Below are 23074 nucleotides of genomic sequence, written 5' to 3'. Positions count from 1 at the left end.
CATTTGTGAAACTGTCCCTGGAGAAGGGGTGTGTAAGAGTGAGGGCTCTCCTCTGTTTCCTCTCAAACACATATTCTTTGTTCCAAAGGGTTGATTTCACTCTTGTCTTAGTTAGCAACGTACTGTAGATTCTGAAACTCCTCCCTCCTTGGCAGCTGTTATCACCACTTTGTCTACTGAACATCACCAAAAACCCAAGGCAGGTACTGTCAGCATCAGCACAGTCAGTATAAAGGTGCCATCTCCTTTTGTCAGTTGTTGTCTCATGGATATTCATTAGACCTTTCTGATCTGCTTGGCACATATCTGTAGTTTCTCTCTCCTACTTAAAACATAAGGAACTCTGGTGGCACAGTAATTAAATCATTTGGCTGCTAACCAAAAGGTGGGCGGTTCAAACCCACCAGCCACTCTATGGGAGAATGATGAGGCAGTCTGCTTCTTTCAAGATATACAGCCTTGGAAACCCCATGGGGCAGTTCTGCTCTGTCCAGTAGGTTTGCTGTAAGTCAGAATTGACTCAGTGGCAGTGGGTTTGTTTTTTTTTGTTTGCTCAGAGCATGGCTTTGGATAATGAATGCAAAGTAGACCCAAGTAGTTGTTACATCGCTGCTGTGGGGTTGTGGGGGGGCAGCAGAGTGCTTCCCAGGGTTCTCTTTGTGAGGGACCCATCATGCACAGGGGCCCAGAATTGACCCAAGCAGACAATGTCATGTCCACTTACTCGCCACACAGAGCTCTGGTAAACATTTTAGTTGGTCATTATTTGAATAATGAGAGTTGGAGTGGAAACATAAAAAGACTTCTTTAATGTAATTTTCATTCTGATACTGTGCCTTCTGAGTAGTAGGACAGATGGACAAAGTTAAGACATAGGGAGAAAAAAAAAGTGCACTGAAAGGCAATTAGAGAGCTTTTAAAATGGATTACATGAAGGAAAAAAGATGTAGTTATTTGTGATCAAATATCATTCCTGTGAGGGCCTCCCCTTGTTGGTTTTTAGAGGGGTCAGGGAAGGAAAATACAAAACCTTGTTGAAATCAAAGTAGATATGTGAACAGGTGCTGGAGAGACAAATGCAGGGCATTATGGGCCCTTTATGAGAGGTCAGTGAGGTCAGCTTCAGACAACTTGAAGATTCTCACTGGACATTACTTTCTCCCTTTGCCAAGATTCCAGTTTCAAGACTTAGGCTATTGGCCCAATACTGTTGGCAGATATTGGCCTAATACTGTTGGCCGAGTGCGTTGAGAGACCACAGCCTGTCTGTAATCTTCTCTACACCAGCCTTGCTTTCTCCTCCCCCACCTTATATTTTTGTATTTTTGCCAAAGATGACATTCAAAGAAAACAAATTTTTCCAGCTGTGCTCTGAAGTGGGTTTTGTTTTGTTTTCCTGCAAGACACAAAATCAAAGGTATTTAAAGGAAAGGACGTGAGTGCACCTACTCTTTCCACTCACTCACAGGGCCTGCTGTCTCCCCTTCTCTGGCCCAGAAGTCAGTATTCCTGTAGGGAGGAACATTTGAAACCATCTCACAGAAAAAGAGTCATTTTGTATATCATGACTCTCAGAGAGAAATGCAGAAACAGGCTGATGACCTACTGAGTAATTGAATTTGATCCATAGTTACCGGGTCACTGTTGTTAACCTGGATACCTGAATGGTTGGAACTGGTACCTTAGGGTACATGATTGCACGGAAGAATCATCTGTGGAACTGTGGGGGCTCTGAAATGAAGTGACACTCCAGTTGATGGTAAAGAAGTGGCCGGAAGTGGTATTTGTACGAAGGCAAGCACGTCGGCAAGTTAGTGCTTTATGAGGTGAGACGTGGCTCCAGTGGATAGACCCCGCCTCGGTGGTGATGCCGGAGGAGTGGCCTGTGCCTTCTGGAAGTGCCTTGGCCGCCAGAGACCCGCAGCAAGTCATACGTTAATTAGGAAAAAAAGTACCCCCCAAAGAAGATAAGGGATTTTTAAATATATGGAAACATCAGGATAGAATTCTAGACGTTTAGTATTAAAAGGTAAAGTCTAAATATCTGGATTCAAACTCCAAATATAATGGTTTAGTTTTTTAAAGACCAAACTCACTGCCGTCGAATTGAATCCTACTCATAGCAACCCCTCCTTGAGTTTCTGAGGCAGTATCACTATGGAAGTAGATTTCCCAATCTTCCTTCCAAGGAGTAGCTGGTTTAGTTTTAGGAAGTAATTTGATCTTCATAAAGGCGAGACCATTAACCTCACTGGTCAAGCAAATACACATTGGAAGCCACTGGGGACCATGACAAAAAGCAGGTGACCCATGTGCATTATTTCAACCTTGAGAACAGCTCAAGAGGCAGCAAACCCAATGTCATGGCAGATAAGACAGGCAGAGGTCAGTGCTGGGGCATTTATGACTGCAGTCGAGATTGCAGCAGGGAGTCACCATCTCAGGAGTGAGGATCACTTCTCAAGGAGAGGAAGGACGTTGGTCAACTCCAGGCAGCATTGCTGCCCCAAATGATTACGACACATTCTTAAGCTGTGTGAGTTCTTGTGGAGTGGAATCCAATTGTGAGAGTTGTAAAAGTCTAGAGAAGCCTCATCTATGTAACTGACATTTAAAGGAATGCCTTAGCATAAAGAGCAAAACAAGGCAGTTCTGGTTAAGGAAGGCCAGCATGTAATCCAGTCTAATGTCCAATGGATGTGGAAAACGTTGAGCAGTTGCTATGTGCCAGGCAAGGTGCTTGGAGTAGCATGTATTATCTCACTTGATTCCACTAAGTAGGTGTCGTTAGTACCTCTTTCCTGTTCTGTAAGTGGAGAAACTGAGGCTCAAGGAGGAGCTCTGGTGGTGCTGTGGTTAAAGCATTGGGCTGCTAACCAAAGGTTGGCAGTTCGAACCCACCAGCTGCTCTGTGGGAGAAAGATGAGGCAATCTACTTCCATAAAGACTTACAGACTTGGGCTATGAGTCAGAATCAATTCGATGGCAGTGGGTTTGGTTGGGCTTTAAAACACTGCTATATACAGTATAATACAGTGAGGTTAAAGGCTGGCTTTGAAGTCAAACAGCTTGGTTCAAATTCTGGCTCTACTAGTTTTGTGTATTATGTGAGGGTTTGTCTTTTTGTTTTTTTTTTTACTTTTGTAAAATACCTTGAGTTTCAAAAAACCAAAAACCAAACTCACTGTCGTTGAGTCGGATCTGACTCATAGCGACCCCTCCTTGGGTTGCCAAGGCGGTATTACTACGGAAGTAGATCGCCCAGTCTTCCTTCCACAGAGTGGGTGGTGGGTTTGAACAGCCAGCCTTCTGGTTAGCAGTCAAATGCCTTAGGCACTATGCCAGCAGGGATACTTTAATCCAGCAAAGAAGATGAATTACAAAGAAATTACAAAGGAAGATGAATTACAAAGATGAAGTAAAATGGATTACTAGAGCCAGCTTTTTCTTTCTGTGAAGTTTTCATCATTAGTTGACAACACAAAAGCCCCTTCCCTACATGTGTGCATTCAGTTATTTTATTTTTTTGCTTTGGGTACAGATTTACAGAGTAGAATTTGTTTTACATTCAACAGTTCATGTACATTTGGTTTCACTCCCTGATTACCATCCCCAATTGTTTTAATTACCATAGTGCCTCTCTGTCAGGAACATACCACAAATGGGATGGCCTTAACAAACATGAGTTTATTTTCTTACAGTTCGGGAGGCTGGAAGTCTGAGTTCCAAGTGTCAGGCTCTAGGGGGCTGGGTGAAAGCCCCTTGACCATGGGCTTCAGCTCTACCTCTTGTTCCTGGCCCACTGAAGCTAGAGGCATCTCTTCACTCAGGCAGCTACTGGCTGCTGAGGCTAACAAGCCCAAGGTCGACAAAGAAAATGGCACAGTCTTGATGTTACCAAACCACACAGCAGGCCATTAGTTTAAGTCCATTGACAGTCCCAAGGTCGGCAGAGCACGGCAGGCTGCTGAACAACGCAGGGCTACATGCAGGGTTCAAGTGTGCCATAAGCTGGAGACCATTCCCAAAGCTTCTCCTCATATATAGGAAGCAGACCACATCCCAAAGGCAGCTACTCATGGAGTTAATTACCAGTCTCATCATGGGGAATGCTACATCCAGCTGCCCAGCCTCTCAACCAGGCCCAGCCAACTTGACACACAGACATAACCACCACACCAACTCTAACCCAGTCTCCTCCTCTCCCTCCCCTGTGACACCCCCCATCCCTGTGCGCTTCTTCGTTAAGTGCTCCTACCTGTCCAGCTTTCCCTCCATGTGATTCATTCAGTTTCTCTTACCAGCACGTGCAGGAGAAGTACAAAACACTTCAGAGATGTCTCCAGGTGTCTTGTCGCAGGAAAGACAGAAAGTCGCCCTGCCCCACACTTGGCAAAAAGAGGGATGAGTAACGTGTGAGACCCCAGAGCTCCAGCACATTGGCTATTTACCGTGTCCTAGATGCTTGTTGATGAAAACAGGCTTTTGTCATAGCAACCCCTGTAATCACAGACAGCTGACTGTCTTGCAGTCCATCCTCCCATACCCCACCCCACACAGTGGGTAACTGGTGATGTGACAGAGCTGCTGTTGTTGTTAGGGGCTGTCAAGGAGATTTCAGCTCCTAGTGATCCCATGTGACCGAGTCGGACTGCATCATAGGGTTTCTTAGGCTGCACCCTAAGTCTTTCTCCTTCAGAGCTGCTGAGTGGGTGTGAGCTGCCAGCCTTTTGGTTAGCAGCCAAGTGCTTAGTTCCTGTGCCACTAGGGCTGCTCCTTACAGAGCTAGTGGCAGTAAGATACTTTCAGTTAGCAGGTTCTTCAGTTATAAAATACTTCATCTCAGTATTTTTCTATTGCTTTCATCTTTTTTGTCCCGTAGCTATGTTCATGGGAAATGAACGGTCACCTTTACCTTACAAGATGGTCAGAACTTTAGTGTAGTGGTTACGGGCTTGGGCTCTGGAGCTAGGGTGTCTGAGTTCAAATACTGACTCTTTTGCTTTCTTAGCTGTGCGACTTGGAATGCTCAGACTTTCGTCTGTAAAACAGAGATAACAAAACCTCCATTATAGGGTTTTTGGGAAGATTAAATGAGATCATGCCTGAGAAGTGCTTAGCACAGACACATAGTAAGTGGCTGTAATAATAATAACATTATCATTACAATAACAAATATTATCTGCTTTTAATAGAAATGGATAACATTGTGAAGAGTGAGAATTCTAGAATATTTAATTGAGCTCATGCAGAATCTGTACATAGGCCAAAAGACAGTTATTTGAACTGCATAAGCAAGGAGCTAATGCATGGTTTGAGTTCAGGAAAAGTGCTTGAGGATTGTATCCTTTCACCACATTTATTCAAATCAGAGAAGCTGGACCACATGAAGAAGAATGTGTCATAAGGCGGAAGACTCGTTAACAACCTGCAATATGTAGATGACAGCCTTGCTGGCTGAAAGTGAAGAGGACTTGAAGCACTTACAGACGAAGATCAAAGACTACAGCCTTCAGTATGGATTATACCTCAACAGAAAGAAAACAAAGACTTTCACAACTGGACCAATAAGCAACATCATGATAAACAGAAAATGCTGAAATTGTCAAGGATTTGATTTCATTTGGATCCACGATCGGCATCCGTTGGTGCATCAGTCATGAGTCAAACAATGTGTTGCAATTGGCAAATCTGCTGGAGAAGACCTCTATAAAGTGTTAAAAATCAAAGATACGTATTGGGGACTGAGGTGCACCTGACCCAAGCCATGGTATTTTCAAAAGGCTCATATGCCTGTGAAAGCAGACAATAAATAAGCAAGACCAAGGAAGAATTGATGCCTTGAATTACGGTGTTGGTGAAGAATATTGAATCAACCATGGATGCCAGAAGAACAAACAAGTCTGTCTGGGAAGAAGTATAGCCAGAATACTCCTTAAAGCAAGGATAGTGAGATTTCATCTCACTTCCTTTGGCCCTGTTATCAGGAGGAACAAGTCCCTGAAGAAGGATATTATGCTTGATAAATAGAGGGTCATGGAGAAAGAGGAGGAGCTACAGGAAGAGGAATTGACACAGTGGCTTCAGCAATGCACTCAGTCACAGCAGGGGTTGTGAGGACGGCACAGGACTGGACGGCGTTTGGTTCTGTCGGGTGGGGTCACTGTGAAGTGGAACTGACTCAGTGGCACCTCATAACAAGAACTACAACTTTTAATATTACTGTCTTCTCATATTCTGGCAAGTATTAGATACTGTGGCCACTTGAAGCTGATGAACTATCTATAGTGAATAATTATGTCACTAAGACAGGAACTGATTCAACTTTGGTAAGAGCTGACATCTCTTTTTAAAGGAGTGTCATACTTTGGTTTTGCTACTTCCATATTTTGATTAGAAAATGGACCTCAGAATTGTGCATTTATGGGTATGTTCTTAAGTGAATTCTTTAGTTTTCAGAATTGTTCAGGATTGAAAATTTTCTCGCCTTGGCATAGTCTGTGATTAGAAAATTATAACTCTAGAAGGACAGTACTTGTACGTGACAGGTCTTGGGGAGAAGGCCCAGAAGCGAAGAGCTTGGCCCACCTCCATAACGTACAGTGTGATTTGTCCAACCCTCACATGCCCTGGTGTCCCAAAGGTAACAGACATTGGCTGAGGAAGATCGATCACCGTCCTCCAGTGCACTCTTCCTTTTAGAGTGAGTCTCATCACTGCTGTCCTGAGTGGACCAGGTGTGTTTGCTTTTGGATGTAAATTAGTCAAGCAACATCCTTGTTGATCAGTGTTACGCTCATACCCAAGGTGCCAGATCACAGAAGAAATGGTACTGGAGAGGAGAGACCCCTCTTCCTAACGGAGAGGTGTAAACCATTCTCTCTAGGAAATAGTTGCACAGAGAAGGGGACATTTTCTAAGACTAGGCCTTTGGTTTTCCTTCCAGAATTTTCCAGGATATGCTAAGTAGCACTGTGAGGCAGTTGATCCTAGTTTATACATTTCCCTCCCACTGATTTAACCACCATTCACTCTCAGGGTTCTCTAGTCATATATAAAAGCCCAGCTTCTTCCACCACCCCCAGCAGCAGACTACCAACCTTACTCCACGTACTGTTTGTCTAGTTAGGCTCCAATCCATGTGATTAACATAAGTCAGATGTCCACAAAGTGCGTATTCTTTTACAAATACTAAATTCCACTTCATTCACTCAGCAAGTATTTATTGCTTGACTTCCGTGTATGTGTGAAACATTTGGTGTATTCAGTGGTGAAAAAACTGAGGGCAGAGATGATGACTCCAGTTGATGTAGGCAATAGACATGATGCAAAGAGGCCAATAAATGACTGATGAAGGAAAAAATAAACAGGGCACCATGAGAGAAGATAATAAGAGTACTGAGTCTGGGTCATAAGGTCAAGGAAAGCCACTCTGAGGAGGAAAAAAAATTAACCAAGTGAAATTGGGGAAAAGAACATTCCAGGCAGAAGGCTAAAGGCCCCCGAGACAGGGAAGTGCACCATGCTCTCTGTGAATGAGGCTGGGTAGTGAGGGGTGGAGCAGGAGAGGAAGGCGGGAACAAAGTCATGAGGGCCTGGGGCCTGCAATTTTGTTCTCAGTGGACGCTGAAGCCAGAAGCAGGACTGTGACGTTCTGAGGGGTCTCTGAGGCCATTGAGGGTTGTTGTTAGTTGTCCTCAAGTTGTTTGTGACTCGTGGGGATCCCATGTGCAGAGTAGAACTGCTCCCTGGGGTTTTCAGAAGCCAGGCCTAGCTTTCAAGGCACCTCCCAGATAATGGTCAGACGCTTAACCATTTGCACTACCCAGGTAGCCTGGCTACTGGGTATCAACTGGACTTGAAGAAGGTGAGAATGAAAGCAAGAGAACCACATAGGAGACCGTTGCATTAGTCCAGTGAGTAAGGGGATGGCTAGGACTAGAGTTGTGGAGAAAGAGATGTGTTTGGAAGGTAGAGCCAGAGATCTTGTAGGGGACAAAGGGAGGACGTCCTGAGAAAAGCCCCACGTGCACTTCTAAAGCTGGATTGCCCTTGTCTTCACTGACCTTTCCCTCTAGGCTGCATTTCCTTATTCACGAAGGTCACGAATCGTTCCTTTCTAACTGGCTTAGCTTTCAGTAAAGCTTAGGAACCCAGGTCAGTCTGGATTCTGAAGCCACAGTCTGAAACCTTACAAGTCACTGTTTGTTTTGCAGCCTACCAGGACCTCCTCTGAGAGTATTTATTCTCGACCTGGCTCTAGTGTCCCTGGCTCCCCAGGTCATACTATCTATGTAAGTATCTACTTTGGGGACAGGTAAGTTACTGTATGGACAAGCCATGCTGATAATCTGACATAGAAGCTAATTTCAAGCGAGTTCTATTTCTGTTATGAACCCCGATTTTCATTTTTGTGGATCAGCCTTCTCAAGTCATGTTACATTTTGGGTAATTAACCTTATATCTGACCATCATCAGAGTGCTCAAGTAGGTATCTGTAGAATGCAGTAATATGATACAAGGCCCCTTAAAAAATTGTTGCAGGTAACTTGCATGTATTTGGAGATTTAATTAAACATCTCATAATGCTGATTCTGAGTGTTCTTAAATTTTGCCACAAAGGTATTTAAATATTTGTTCTATTACATTACACGTCTTGTTTGTAGCCCTCTAGGAAGGTTTGTTTGTTTTTTTTTTTTTAAACCATCTGTTTGTGCCTTTCCTTCTCTGTAAATTTAGGCAATCATCTAAGGTTTTCTGACTCCTCTCCTGGATGAACTCTACATAGACTTTTTCCTAAGCTTTTGGTGACTTTTTTAAAACATGATTAATATATGGCCTAAATATGCTACAGAGTATGACTATGCTTAAAGCAAGGTGTTTTGGTCTTTATTTATTTTTAAGGTCTTTACTCTTTAAGCAAGACACAGGATTCACTAACAAAAATTCCCCCAAAGAAATTAGGCTGCACAGCAATGTTTCTTTCTGTTCCACTTTTCCAGGCAAAAGTAGACAATGAAATCCTGGATTACAAGGATTTAGCAGCCATTCCCAAAGTTAAGGCAATTTACGACATTGAACGTCCTGACCTTATCACCTATGAGCCTTTCTACAGTTCTGCCTATGAGGACAAACAGGAGAGACAGAGCCTCGGGGAGGTAATAAGTTCCTAAGGTTGCGAACTGTACAGCTTACCTTCTCTTCTATTGCATTATAAACACTGCTGTTGGGAGTCAGAGTAACTCACGGTGTCCTCTTGATTGCTTGCTATTTGCAGGCTTCCCTGGCAGGTGCTTTGAGGTCCTCAGAAGCCTTCCCCTCAGGGGGCTTACCGAGAGGTGGGGAAGTTGACTAACCCTACACACAGCCACTTTCCTGGAGTGATTCAGACTCATGGCAAACCCATGTGTGTCAGAGTAGAGCCGTGCTCCTTGGGGTCTTCAGAGGCTGGTTTTTCAGAAGTGGATGGTCAGGCCTTTCTTCCAGGGCACCTCTGGGTGGACTCTAACCTGCAACCTCTGGTTACCACCCAAGCATGTCATCCGTTGGCACCACCCAAGGACTACCACGTGTACGACGCACCCAGAAAACCCACTGCCATGCCATTGAGTGGCTTCTGACTCATAGTGACCCTTTAGGGCAGAGTGGAATTGCCCCATGGGTTCCCAAGGCTGTCAATCTTGAAGGCAGCAGAGCCCAAGCCAACCCCACTGCCGTCCAGTCGATGCGGACTCACAGTGCCCCTTGAGGACGGAGCAGGGCTGCCCCACAGGGTTCCCAAGGCTGTAATCTTCACAGAAGCGGACCACCCTATCTTTCTCCCACAGCATCTCACTGACTTCCACACAACGGGGAAGGGTAAATACGCATCAGTACCAGCTCGTAGGGTAGTGGGGCCATCGTGCTGAGATGGAAGCTGATGTTGGCAGGGGAGACTCTCGGAGAATAAAGGAGGGAGGGTCTTCCAGGGGGTCTCGGGCATGGGCAGCTTTATGAGAGAAGCACATGACACAGAGCTTCCTAAATTTTGCCAGCTTCAGTTTCCAGCATCTTAAGATAGAATGTGCAAGGAAAGAAAAAGTACAGAGAAGGGGACAACCAGCAAGCGCGGTGGAAGGAGCCAGGGTTCTGGAATCTAAACCAAACCAAACTGACCGCTGTCAAGTCGGGTCCGACTCATAGCAACCCCCCCTTGGGTTTCCGAGGTGGTATCACTGCGGAAGTGGATTGCCCAACCTTCCTTCCGAGGAGTAGCTGGTAGGTTTGAACCACCAGCCTTCTCGTTAGCTGTCAAATGCCTTAGGCACTATGCTACCAGAGCTCTGGGAATCTAATTATCTAGGCTCAACCCAGAGGCCATGCTGGTTGTGTGAGTCTGGATATGTTACGACTGCAGATCCTAGTTTCATCATCTGCAAAGTGGATAGGATAATGATAGACCCCACCTCAGAGGGTGTTAGAGACGCTTATATAAACTAACCTACGTAAAGCAGTTACAAAGAGGGCCAGATGGGGTCAGTGGTCAGCAAGTGTCAGATGCTATTATTTTTACCTGCCCTCTTGGGACCTGTTAAAGCTGGGCCATCAGATCCCTCCAGCTGCAGACTAGAGCCTCTTTAGCCCCTTGCCCCACCCCGACACCCCCTCCTCCCAGGGCGGGAGTTCCCTGCTCTCGTCCTACGCAGGTCTAGTGAGCTCTGATCCCGTTCCTCGGGCCTCTTCAACTCATAGTACGTTTTTTCCCTTTAGTTTTTAAAATTGGATTATCTATAACTGATTTGAATCTACTCAGAGAGCTGTGAACAAGCATTGAAATCAGCCATTCAACCAAGGTTGAAACAAGACTATGAACAGCCAGTAACAAAGACCTTCCCACGGTGCTTTGAGCTCTTAGATGAGAAGAAGAAAAGTCATGAACATGTGTGACTCTGTTTAATTCACTCTGAATTTATATATATAGTTCTTTTTTTTTTTAATCTGGTGTTTGTTCCAGAATGTAGTAGGTCTGCAGGGAAATGGTCTGTTAGGCAGAAAGTGACACTCGTTTTCATGTACTGCCACCTAATGGTCACTTAGTTGTAGCTGCCTCGGTGACTGCTCTAACAGCAGGTTGATTCTCCTGGATTGTTCATTGGCCATTGAGCTCCAGAGAGTTACCTAGGGGTCAAAGGACAAAAGGAATTTCTTGAACAGTCTCAGAGCAGATGGCCAAGAATATTGTAGTGCTCAAGTCAGACAAGCCAGGAAGGCGAGTGGTTTATGGTGTGATAAGGGGTGTGTGTGTGTGCGTGTGTGTGTGTGTGGCCTAGAAGTTCTATCTGGAGCAGCAAAACATCATAGTACTTGAGGGCTTGGGCTTTGAAGTGAACATTTCTGGGCTTGAAACCAGACTTGACATTTACAAACCATATGACTGGGAGAATTGCATACTTTAGTCTCCTGATCTGTAAACTCAAGGTACCTACCTCACAGGTTTTCTGTAAGGATTAAATGAGCTATTTAGAGTGAAACGGTGCCTGGAACATAATAAGTGCTGAACAGAAGTGCTGGCTGCTGTCCTCATCCTCATCCTCACTGCTGTCGTAACCTTAAATGATGAATCTGGTTTCGTCTGTGCACAGAATCTCACTGGATGGAGGGTGTCCCTTGGATCAGAAATAAGATATATTAGTGAACTGTTCCCCAATGTGAATCTCACAACTTAGAAAATATTACAAACTACTCATTTATGTTCCCATTCGTTGCTAACATTTCTTTGATTGACTAGATAGGTAGAGAGCCGTCAGGTTGACTCCAGCCCATGGCATCCTTTCGTACAACAGACCAAAGCACTGCCCTGTCTTGTGTCATCCTCCCAGTCACTGCCATGTTTCTGTCCATCCTTGCAGCCACTGTGCCAGTCCACCTCCCTGAGGGTCTCCCTCATTCTCACTGGCCTTCTCCATCACCAAATGTGATGTCCTTCTCCAGCACTGATTATCCTGATGACATGTCCAGAACGAGCCAGTCAGACAGTGTTCTGCTGTGAGCCATACAGTTTTCCTTGGCTAATTTTCAGAGATAGGTCTCTAGGCCTTTCTCCCTGCTCTGTCTTAGTCTGGAAGCTCTGCTGAGACCTGTCCACCATGGGTGACCCTGCTGGTGTTTGAAACACAGGTTGCATAGCTTCCAGCACCACAACAACATGCAGCCCACCACAGGATGGCACTGGCAGGTGGTACACCTCATTCATGGAATCCATACACTGTCATCTTAGAAAGACCAAAGGAGAAATGTAAAGGTCTCGAGGTGGCCATTTGTGCCATTAGGAAGTGTGAAGAGTGGGTCCAGGACTCTGCTGTCAGAGCAGGGCAGACCTCTCACAGCTAAGATGTCCTGGAGACAGGAGGTGGCTGCAGATGCGGCAGTGGCTCTTGAGTAACTCTGGGGCACAGGAGGGTCCGGCCACTGTTGTGAATGTGGAGAAAGGGACAAATTCTGGAGCTGAGAAATCCATCACTGCTGGGATCTCTGAAGGCTTTGTTAACATTTCATTTCCATTTGAAAGCTCTCTGCATTTTAATTCTAACAGTTCATTCTTTCAGAAAGTGTTTGTTGAGCACTTAATATATGCCAGGACCCTCTCTAGTCACTGGGAGCACATAGTTGTAAATGAGCAAAGCCGCTGCCCAGCTACATAATCTAATTTTAGGTGGAGATAAGTACAGTGAGAGAATGAAGCAGAGTAAGGCAAAAGCATGATGGGGACAAGGTTGCTGCTTTAAATAGGGGTCAGAGAAGGTGCTGTATAGAGGTACGTTGGCACAGAAATCTCACTGAAGGTGGAGGGTGAGCCCTGCAGACTGAAAGACACTGCAGGCAGCAGGAACAGCATGTGCAAAGGTCCTGAGGTGAAGAAGGCCTTGGCCCGATGACAGAAGCTGACAGATGAGTGGCGGTAAGGTTGGTGAAAGGGTCAGGGCAAAATGCCACATGGCTGTTATCCCAATCTGACTTCAGTCACCAAACGATTTTCAGTGACTGCTGGTCATAACACGTTCGGCAGTGCTGTTCACAACATCTCATGCATCAGTAGAAGCTGTAACTCTTAGTAGTAAACTGAGCCCTGCCTCTGCAGTCTGATCAGCAGACAGGTGGCAATGCTGGCTTGTATAGTTTGAATAATGTTCCTGGGTGATTCCAGTAGGCAGCTCGAACTGAAACTGGTTAAGAGCTAATGAAGATATTGACTTGACCTTCTCTTTTGTTCTAGTCTCCAAGGACTTTGTCTCCTACGCCATCAGCAGAAGTAAGTACCGTTTTCGGAAATTACAGTGGTAGTATTTGGGAGTTGCTTGGAACTGTCCCAGACTGTAATTTTTGAAAAAGGGCATAATACAAAAGGACCCCACGCCCCCCCCCCAAAAAAAAACAAAGACAGACAGACAGACTGCAAGATTCTGATGTAAGGAGTACTTGCCTGTGAGACATGATGATATAAGATAATGCAGTAGTAAGGCCAGGGCATGAAAACAGCCTAACATGGACCTGCATTTGCACCTGTGAGTGGCAGGAAATAGTTTGAGTGAAGGTTCTTGGCCGAGTGGGGGGCTCTCTGGCCCATGATTGTCACCTGAATCCGAACGTGCTGGATCATCTGAAGTAACCAGCAGTGGATGCCGTGTGCTCTGTGATCGGAGCCATTTTCTCTGGAGACCACTCCTGGGGACCAGCAATCAATGGTTTAGTCTTAAAGCCATCTAGCTTTCCAAATAATCTTTATAAAACTGGACAATTCTGATGATATCCTGTAGGATCCCATTTCAGGCACTAACAGTACTCTGATGGTTGACAACTGAACGCTGTGCATAATGATTTATGAGCAAGGTTATGAAGAACTGACTTCTGTTATTGACCAATTGTAAGGTCGAAGTACATCGTTTGGGGACCTTTTTGTCATTTTTGTTGTTCTTTTTATTTAGCTTATTATTATAGCCCAACTAAGACAAACCAAAGATTCCTAGCCATGTGCTCTCCAGTTTCTAATTAATAGTCATTATTCATACATTCTTTGGAATTTTTATTTTTATTGTATCATTGAATCTTAATAGGAAAACACATTCCTAAAATGTGAAACATTATTATTTGTACTCTCAGTTCTTTTAACGGTTGTGTGTGTGAGTGTGTGTGTGTGTGTGTGTTAATCCCTAACATATTCTTTGCTAGGTTTGGACATAGGTGGCATACTCATGGTATAGTTATATCCCATTGCTTGATAGGCCACAATTTGCTTAATTATTCCCCAGTTTGTTGGGCATGTAATCTAGATTTTTGCCTTCATGAAAGGTGATATCAATATCTTTCAATAAAGATACTTTTGATTGTTTTAAAAATCTATTAAAGATTATTTTTAATTGTTTCCTTGGAATGTGTTTCCCAAAGTGGGAAGTACAGTTGCTGGGTTTAAGGCCATGACAAGCTTGTTCTCTAAGAGAATTTTAAATATCACCAGACGCGGTGGGTTGGTGGTTGTAACAGTTGGTGCGGCCAGTTCTGACATGCACTCTGCCTGTACTAAACCCTGTGCCCACCCACGGGTCACTCACCTCCTTGGAACCTTGTTTCTGCATTAGTGGAGAAGGGAGGTAATACTGAATATGCTTATCTTCCTTATTGTTATGCAGATCTGACAAATGGATGTATGTAAACATGCTTTGTGAAATTGAGAAGCCCAATGTAAAAGTGGTCCTTGGAACTACTGCCTCTTTTCCCACACCTCTGTTGATATTAAACCAAACCAAACGCACTGCCGTGGAGTCGGATCTAACTCATAGCGACCCCTCCTTGGGTTTCCAAGGCAGTGTCACTACGGGAGTAGATTGCCCCATCTTCCTTCTGAGGAGTGGCTGGTGGGTTTGAACCGCCAGCCTTCTGGTTAGCAGTCAAGTGCCTTTAGCCACTATGCTACCAGAGCCCCCTATTGATATTAGCATTTATAATTTTTATATCTTAAAATCTTCCTACACGCAAGTACTGCAGGTTTTGAACAAAATATTAGCCACTGAATGCTCATTTACACGCATGTTTAAAGAACAAAGTCCTGAAAAATACGCATGAACAGGTCAGCTTTATAGTTCCTCAGCCTCTCCGGGACTTGATTTTACCTGACAGTGAAACTAGCAGCAGGTATGCTCTGTGCTCACTCTTGCTATCGGCTTTGTTTCCAGGGCTACCAGGATGTTCGGGACCGGATGATTCACCGATCCACTAGCCAGGGCTCCATCAACTCGCCTGTGTACAGCCGCCACAGCTACACTCCAACCACGTCTCGCTCTCCCCAGCATTTCCACAGGCCTGGTAAGGGCAGCGGCTTCACTCGGTACCGTAACCTGGGTTCCCATGTGTGTTTTTCCCCCATCACTGATACTGCACTGAAAAATGTGGCTGCCAAATGTTTCTACCTGTCTCCTAGGGGGAAAAATGTAAACTAACATTCAACTATATTTTATGTTATATCTTGTCTTGAAACGTCAATCAATTTATAGTTCTCTTCATTATGATTTGTAATATAATTACATTTTGACAGTGAACTACTCGTGGAAGCAAGTTTCATGAAATTCTCATCATTTTGACTTAAAATGAAGATCTCGAAGAGAAAATATTTTGATGCATTTTTTAGGCATATCAGCATCATCTAAAATCTGGTATTGCTATCATTGACAGTTTGATTATATTTCCTTATCCAGTAACATGGTGTTACAAATGCTTGGTTAAGCGCCTTCTAGAAGAAGTCTTTGGTGTTGCACTAGATGGCTTTTAAGATCCCATCTATCCACAAAATTTTGAGTCAGATTTGTAAAACTTTTAAATATATAACACGAACAAAGAAACAATCAATCAGATATGCCTCAGAAATACACTGCAATAGGAAATATCTAACAGTAGTGGGCTTGGGTTGACCCTTATTGGGGACCTCGTATGTGGAGGAGAATTAAGATCCCAGCGCAGGTTCCAGGTTCCCTGAGCAGCAGACCACAGAGGAGGAGCCTGGCTTTCTAAACACACCTGCTGATGACGTGCAGATGTCAAGCCTTTGTTTTAAGCATCTTACTCCCAGACATTCTAATGAGAACAAACCTGTTCATTCACATACTAAGTGCTTTTATAAAATGTATAAGGAATAAATGCAAAGGAAATGAACAGACTAAAAAGGCTGCAGGCTTCTCTTTAAAACTGTAGATTCAATGCTTGTAGAGGATTGAATTCTTGCTACTTGGTCTTTGAATAACATATAGTTTTCTGTAGGCTTCTAAATATTTTCTCAGTATTTAAATGAGTTAAGTAAAATCGTGGGAAAGTTTCTTTCTTTTTTAATGTATGACTGTAATTATTTTATTGACACCCTGGGCATGGGTCTGGATTTGAGCCCTTGTCTATCTGGGTCATGAAAAGTTCTTTATGGTGCCCCCCCCCCACATTCATGCTGAGGTCACTTAGACTCCAGCTGCACAATGTCAGGGTGGCATGGGGACAACAGGGAAGTTATCGTTTCAGAGACCCCTGAGGAGTAGGCAGGTGGCCCGTCAGGGACGCTGCTTCCCCCAAAAGGCATGTCCCCCATGAGCACTGAAAAGTTAGCGTCCATCTGATCCCGTCATGGCTCTGTGTCCGGTCGCCTGCAGAATGTGCCCGTGCCAAGCACGTCACCTCCCCTTTCACAGTATATTTCTGTGGATGTGTGATGCTGATTGATGGGATTTATTTTGGAGGTTTACCCTTCTTAAGAGAAGCTGGTGGGGTTCTGATAATGTGATTACAGTCTTCATAGAATACCCCAAAGTATCCACTCCCCAGATTTTAGATCCCAGGTGATGATTCAAACCCTGTAGTCTGCATTAGTTTGCATGCTCCATTCTGAGATCCCAGAGTTTCTAGATCCTAGATCCCCAGGGCTACTGCTGCCTATTTTGGAATCCTAAGTAGGCATTAGGAGCTCTGGTAGCATAGTGCCTAAGGCACTTGACTGCTAACCAGAAGGCTGGTGATTCAAACCCACCAGCCACTCCTCAGAAGGAAGGTTGAGGAATCTACTTCCATAGTGAAACTGCCTCGGAAACCCAAGGAGAGGTCACTATGAGTCGGGTCCGACTCAATGGCACAACAAACAACAAGTAGCTCTTTGCTACCTAGGGAACATGAACAGGTTTCCCTTCTACACACGCAAGATGCAATTAAGCTTCCAGCGAGAAAAGTTGGCAGCTTAAAATGGAACCTGCCCCTGCCTATAGGAACTACTTTTCAGGTTTCTTGACACGACTGCCATTTGTTTGCATGTTTCGGAGGGCTGTGTTTTTCAGGTGTTTCTTAAAGACAACTGTTGTACAGTCTAAATGATACTCCCGGTCCTGGTTCCCCAGTGGCTGGCATCATTCTGACACAGAATGTTCTGGAAATGGTTCCTTCTTATGAAAGCCATTTATTCTCAGAGAGTGAGTCTGTCCTGACCTCAGCCTGTGTGCAGATATTTCCTCTCAGCCTGACCCTTAGGCAGCACGTTCTTAACCCTTTTCCTTCCTCCTTTCCAGACTCCTGATTAACGCTCTTTATTTCCTTTCCCCTGCTCCTGTGTTAACTCCTGTTCTTCTTTCTGTCCCCCTCCCCCTGCCCTTGACTCCTTGCTGCACAGAGCTGCCGTCTCCTGGTGTGCACAGGTTGTCCCACCTGCGCACCAGCAGCCTCAGCTCCGCCCACAGCGACTCCCGCCCCAACTCCCCCTTCCGACACCACTTCATTCCCTATGTCAAAGGTAAGAAGTCAGGCTTCTCCAGGGCGGCACCCTGCGTAGTGGAGATTTATTAGCACCGGGGAAAGCTAATAAGTTGTATCTCCAAGAGTCAGCTCCAAGCTTCTGACCTCTCAGCATGCCTGCCGTGTGTCATGACTATAGCCAGCAGTGCCTTAGAACTGGCATAGCATCTCTCCTCGGGAGAGAGATGTCATTTCTAAGGGCTCCAAGTGAAGAAACAGGAAGTACGTTTAAGATGATGTGTGATCTACCGCTTAGAACAATATATATTATTGTTTTGTTTTTGTATATGTCAAAAACAAAATGTGACCTCTAACTGCATTGGTTTTATTTTCCTGGTTTTAGTATGTGATACTTCTTAGCAAATGCAACAGTATTCAGCAACACATGTCCAGAAGGTGCCTGGACAGTGGTGGGCTACTTAATAACACCAACAAGTCTACCCACTACAAAAAGACCCATGGCCACTGAGCAATCAGTTCATTGTTTCAAATGTAACTTCGAGTTCTCTCTTAGAGCCAACTCTTCAGTGGTCTCCTTTGGAGTTTTCTGATTCCCACACAGTGGAGAAGGGAGGCTTTGCCCTCTATTTCCCATGCCCTTTGTGGGCTGGAAAATTAGCCTGCCACCCTTACTGTCCCATTCCCTTTACGGCATCCCCATGGTTCTCCTGGTGGTCCATTCTGCTTCTGTGACAGTTCCCAGCCAGGACTTTGTTCCCCTTGTGTGCTGAGGGGGCCACGAGCCCTGAAGAAGTTGTCAAGGGGCCACAATTTGAAACAAGTAAGATCTCACAGAGGGATGCTAACTTTTTCCATAGTCTTCATTTGAACCAAATTAACCAATTAAAACAGCTATGGGAGGGAGTAGGGAGCAGCACACATGTTGCCCTGGCTCTTGAAACAGGGCTAAAGGATCCCAGCCGAGTGTCCCAGGCGCTTACATCACTAATGCACCTAAGGCCAGAAAAGCAGGTGTACTGTGCTTCCCAGCACCAATTCCTCTGTGAGCTTGCTATCTCAGCATTTGCCGTGATGCAGAAATAATGCGGCTGAGGTGCCTATCGAACACACACCATCTGCCATTCACAGAGAGGCCAGTCCTTTTCAGTAGGTGCAGCGCTTTCTAAAATACTTTTCCTTTCATTTAAAGACATTTATTAGGCATCTATTAATTGCCAGCCACTGAGGAGACATACTGTTTTGATATCAGAGTCACTTTGAAGCAATCTAAAACACATAACATACATTTACCATTTTTAAATTTAACAAGTAATCTGTAAGCAGACATCCCCCTTATTGTATATTGCCTTCCCCTTCATCCAAGTTAATATGTGTCTATCCTCTAGTTAGTGGTTTACCCTTCCTTCTCACCCCTGGTGACCATCAGCCTAGTGAAAATTACTGTCCTTTAAAATTATTATTGATAGATTATTGCTAATTAGTATTTATTGTCTGGATTTCAAGATGCTTCTTTAGAGAACATCTCTAGAACCATGGGAAATGATTGAAGAAACTTCCCATATATTATTTTAAAGAGCCTCAATATAGAAGCCCTCTGGTGGCATAATGCCTAAGGCATTTGACTGCTAACTAGAAGGCTGGCGGTTCAAACCCACCAGACACTCCTCAGAAGGAAGATTGGGCAATCTACTTCCTAGAGATACCATCTTGGAAACCCAAGGAGGGGTTGCTATGAGTCGAATCGACTCCAGGCAGTGAATTTTTTTTTTTATTGTTGTCGTTAGCCAAATTAAGGCTTTTGTTTGTTTGCTTATCTAATACAAGAGATAATACATTTCTTTTTTTATATTGCTTGCAAGGACATGCGATAATTCAAAGGATGCCCTCTGAGTGTCAAGGAGAGTTTTAGTTAATGAATAGTTAAGGCTTTTTGCTAATTATTTGTACAGGCACAAACCTCAAGTCCTTAAAATCAGTTTTGTTCCCTTCAAGGATTTGAAAAACAACCCTTTCTTCCCCCATACTCCTCCTCCCTCTCCAAATCTGAGATTTTTATGAGGAAAAGGCTTTGAAAAAAATAAAGCACTATGGAACTACTGGGGAAAAAAAAAAAGAGAGAGAGAGAGAGAGAGAGAATATATTTTTTAATTCATTGAAACATAAACTTCCACACTTTGCTATCATGTGCCCCATCATTCAGCAGAGGTATTTTTTTAGAATGAAAAATGCCACATGCCCAGGGAAGTCACACACAGTGTGTCCAGATAGCAGGTTGCAGAACCCCAATGACTAACAATACCCGTGTCTGTGAGCAGCCTTGTTGAGAAGTGGAAGCCTGTGGAAACAGTGTCCTAGGTTTGAGTCTAATCTCTGTCACTTGCTGGCTGTGTGACCTTGAGTTGATTATGTAGCTGTTTGAGCGTCACTTTCCTCATCTGTAAAGTGGGAAGGATGATACCTGTCTCCTAGGTGCCTAGGGGGGTGTGGGGTGAGGTGCCCCGTGTATAATAAACACTCACTCTAGGTCTACCCCCAATATGCTCCTGGTGTGTGCTTTACCGCCCCCAAAGCACTTTTGGCTGCATCATTTCATTTGCTGTGAAGAAGCCCCAGCGGGAGAGGAGGAAGCCAAGGCCCAAGTTAGGAGGCCTGGCCAAGGGCTTCCCACGAGGAAGTGGTGGCGTCTGTGCTAGAACCCAGACCTTCTCTTCCCAGAACTGCCCCTTCATGTTAGGCACCTGTGTTCTGGGTATAAATATACATGAAGCATCATTTTTAAAGCTAACTTTTGTCTCCCATCCCTTTGTAACTAGAGAATTGCATTCTCATTGGTTAAGACAAACAGTTCATTTTAAATTTGTATCATTTAAATTACAAAAATAACACTTTTTTTCAAAAGAAGTCACCACATGTTTATGAAAATCATAGCACCTCTTTGTGTCTACATGGTGCTTTATGAAAAAACGTAGATAGGCTTTTCACTCTTCAGCCCAAAGTTGATGTGTTTAACATAGTCAGGCAGCGTGGGTTTATAAAAAGCATCAGCCAAGGGAATTAGCGGACTGGGACCTCACTCTTAAATATCGTCTGGGAGACCCTTTCCTATTTTCTTTTCACTGGGCGTATGCCTATAATTTGTTGTATTAAATAGGTCATATACTCAGATACGAACTATAATGTGTGTAACAGCATCTGCTCAGTTGTTCAATCAGATGTGGTTTTGGCTGTCCTGGGGAGCTCAGACGGTAGAGACGTTACTTAGCCAGTGAAATCTCGTTAAATGGCTCGGTGCTGATGCTCTCAGGAATCCCTCCTTAGGTATATTTAAATACACGGAAGGCCTTTCCAGCACTTGGAAATTCTAGCATGGAGGGAACTTTGAGCCTTTGAGAAATATATTTAAGAAATCTTTAAAATGGGGCAGACTTCAGGATTTTCCTGGCCCTTCCTTTGAACATTCACTCTGTGTCCTAGAGTTTGTCTAGTGATCTTGGAGTTACTTTTAAAATGAGTAGAATCTGGGGAGCTTGGGGACCCCAGTATGGGATGCCCATCTCAGGGGCATATAATTGAGCTATGAGGCCACAGCCACTCTGCCAGCCAGGAGTTCAGCCTTGCCCATGTCCGCTTCCTGGTCCTTATTTTTGATGCATGTCTTCCCAGGCCCCACAGTTCATTGAATGGAGGCTGCCTGCATGGGTATAAGGTGGAGACACACATCCCAGGGCTGTCTCTCGATTTCCTGTGCTTTGCCATCCATTTTCTATGAAGTCCATCCTGTTTCTGGCTGTGTTTTTATTTCTGTTCTCTGACCTTCTTTGCAGCCTCACTCTATGTTGGTATGTCCTGGTTGGACCATTTGGTCAAGTGCATACCTAGAGATTTGGAGAAACGATTTTCATTCCATCTCTGGCTTTGTTTGTGCAGTGTTTGTTGAGTTCCTCTTCCTTCTCCTTTGAAATACTGTTAGGCATTACATTCTGTGTCCATGGAGCTATAAGTTAGATGTGTGAGCAGTAGGACTGCATATATTAAGTGTCTTTGAATGAAATCTTTCCTGTTCTGCCATAGATGGGAGTTGGTGTGATGCTAATATATATTTGATATTTACTAAAGGAAACTGTAATTCTAATTGAAGTTTTAGACAAGAACTGATGATCCTGAAACGCTGTCACAGAATCCTAGATGCTGTCAACCTTCAGGTCCCTCGAGATTCTCATTTATATTTTAGAACAGAAACATTGGGAGTCTAGAAGGCCAGCAGTGTTCCAGTAGGTTCCCATGGCAGCTGCATGCAGCCGCTTCCATTCACTGGTCTGGGGAGTAGTCACTTAAGCTCACAGTACCAAAAAAGAGGGAAAAGGAAGAGAAAGCATTTGAAGAGGGTGTTTAAGTTAGAAAAGGGAAAGAAGTTTTTGAGAATGTTCAAACATTTTTATTTTTAAAATACCCCAAAATTTAATGACTTTGGGCAAAGATTCAAGAAGCTAAGATTTGGGTACTGGCCAGCAGTATCTATCAGAAACCTTACTCCCCAGGGAGCCGGTGGAATGTGTAGAGTCAGACCATGCAGTCACTGACATGAGTGGGTTTCTGAGTCTGTCTTTCCCTGATATTTTTATATGCTTGGTGAGAAGGTTTAAATCCAGAGTTAAACCAATCTACACCAACTGGAATATACTGGTGGTTTTTTCCTAGCAGCTGTAAAGGTCAGTGATGGCCTAATAAAGAGCCATGCAAGTGTGTCCCAACTAGGAACAGCCTTCGTCCAGAACTCACCCAGAGCAGATTCCAACTCCTCCTCTGTAGCCACCTTTGAGAGTCTGCACCCAAGCAGAGAAGGACTGCACTTCCCCAGCATGGATCTTATTGATAGACTCTAAGGCCTGGACAGATGTATGGTTTTGATAACCTTAACCTTTGTGTTCCCCATGTGCAGGCATTTTTGTGCTTCCATGGCACCAGCTAATACATGTACCTAAAATATCGATGTCCTAAAAGTAGAGTGGGGTTGGAGGTGAAGGATGAAGCCCAGGCAGCAGTGTGGTTCAGAGGCAGGAGTGGCCAGTGCTCAGATCCCAGAAAGAGTCTTCAGAAGACATCCCAAAATGAAGCAAGCAAATCAAGACTCTGTGGATCTTCTTTTGAGAGTAGCTCACAAGAACTATTCTGGTTTTCAGTTATGGGTTTCTCTTGGGAATCATTTCTGGTGTTTATAGGAATAAGACATTCATCTAAAGTGAAGCCATTGAACTGGAGTTATTGAAGACTATGGAACCCTAATGGGAACGTTATAAAAGGGGGTGCTGTCAAGATCCCATCCTGT

The 23074-nt window shown here is 44.3% G+C and overlaps 1 protein-coding gene across 1 annotated transcript in view; it reads left to right on the top strand.

Annotated features, from left to right (window-relative positions):
* Positions 1-23074, top strand: part of ABLIM1 (actin binding LIM protein 1) — a 235739-nt gene that overhangs the window by 192833 nt on the left and 19832 nt on the right. Inside the window, exons 9-12 of the mRNA XM_042781044.1 lie at positions 8217-8294; positions 9003-9158; positions 13253-13288; positions 15207-15336. Coding sequence (XP_042636978.1) covers positions 8217-8294; positions 9003-9158; positions 13253-13288; positions 15207-15336 — 400 coding nt within the window. The remainder of the gene's footprint in view (positions 1-8216; positions 8295-9002; positions 9159-13252; positions 13289-15206; positions 15337-23074) is intronic.

This window comes from Orycteropus afer, unplaced genomic scaffold (assembly GCF_000298275.1).
Source record: "Orycteropus afer afer isolate SDZICR_OR568_19922 unplaced genomic scaffold, OryAfe1.0 scaffold00082, whole genome shotgun sequence".
Lineage (NCBI taxonomy): Eukaryota > Metazoa > Chordata > Mammalia > Tubulidentata > Orycteropodidae > Orycteropus > Orycteropus afer.
Note: the sequence above shows the minus strand (reverse complement) of the source record. Positions and strands in the feature narration are given on the sequence as shown.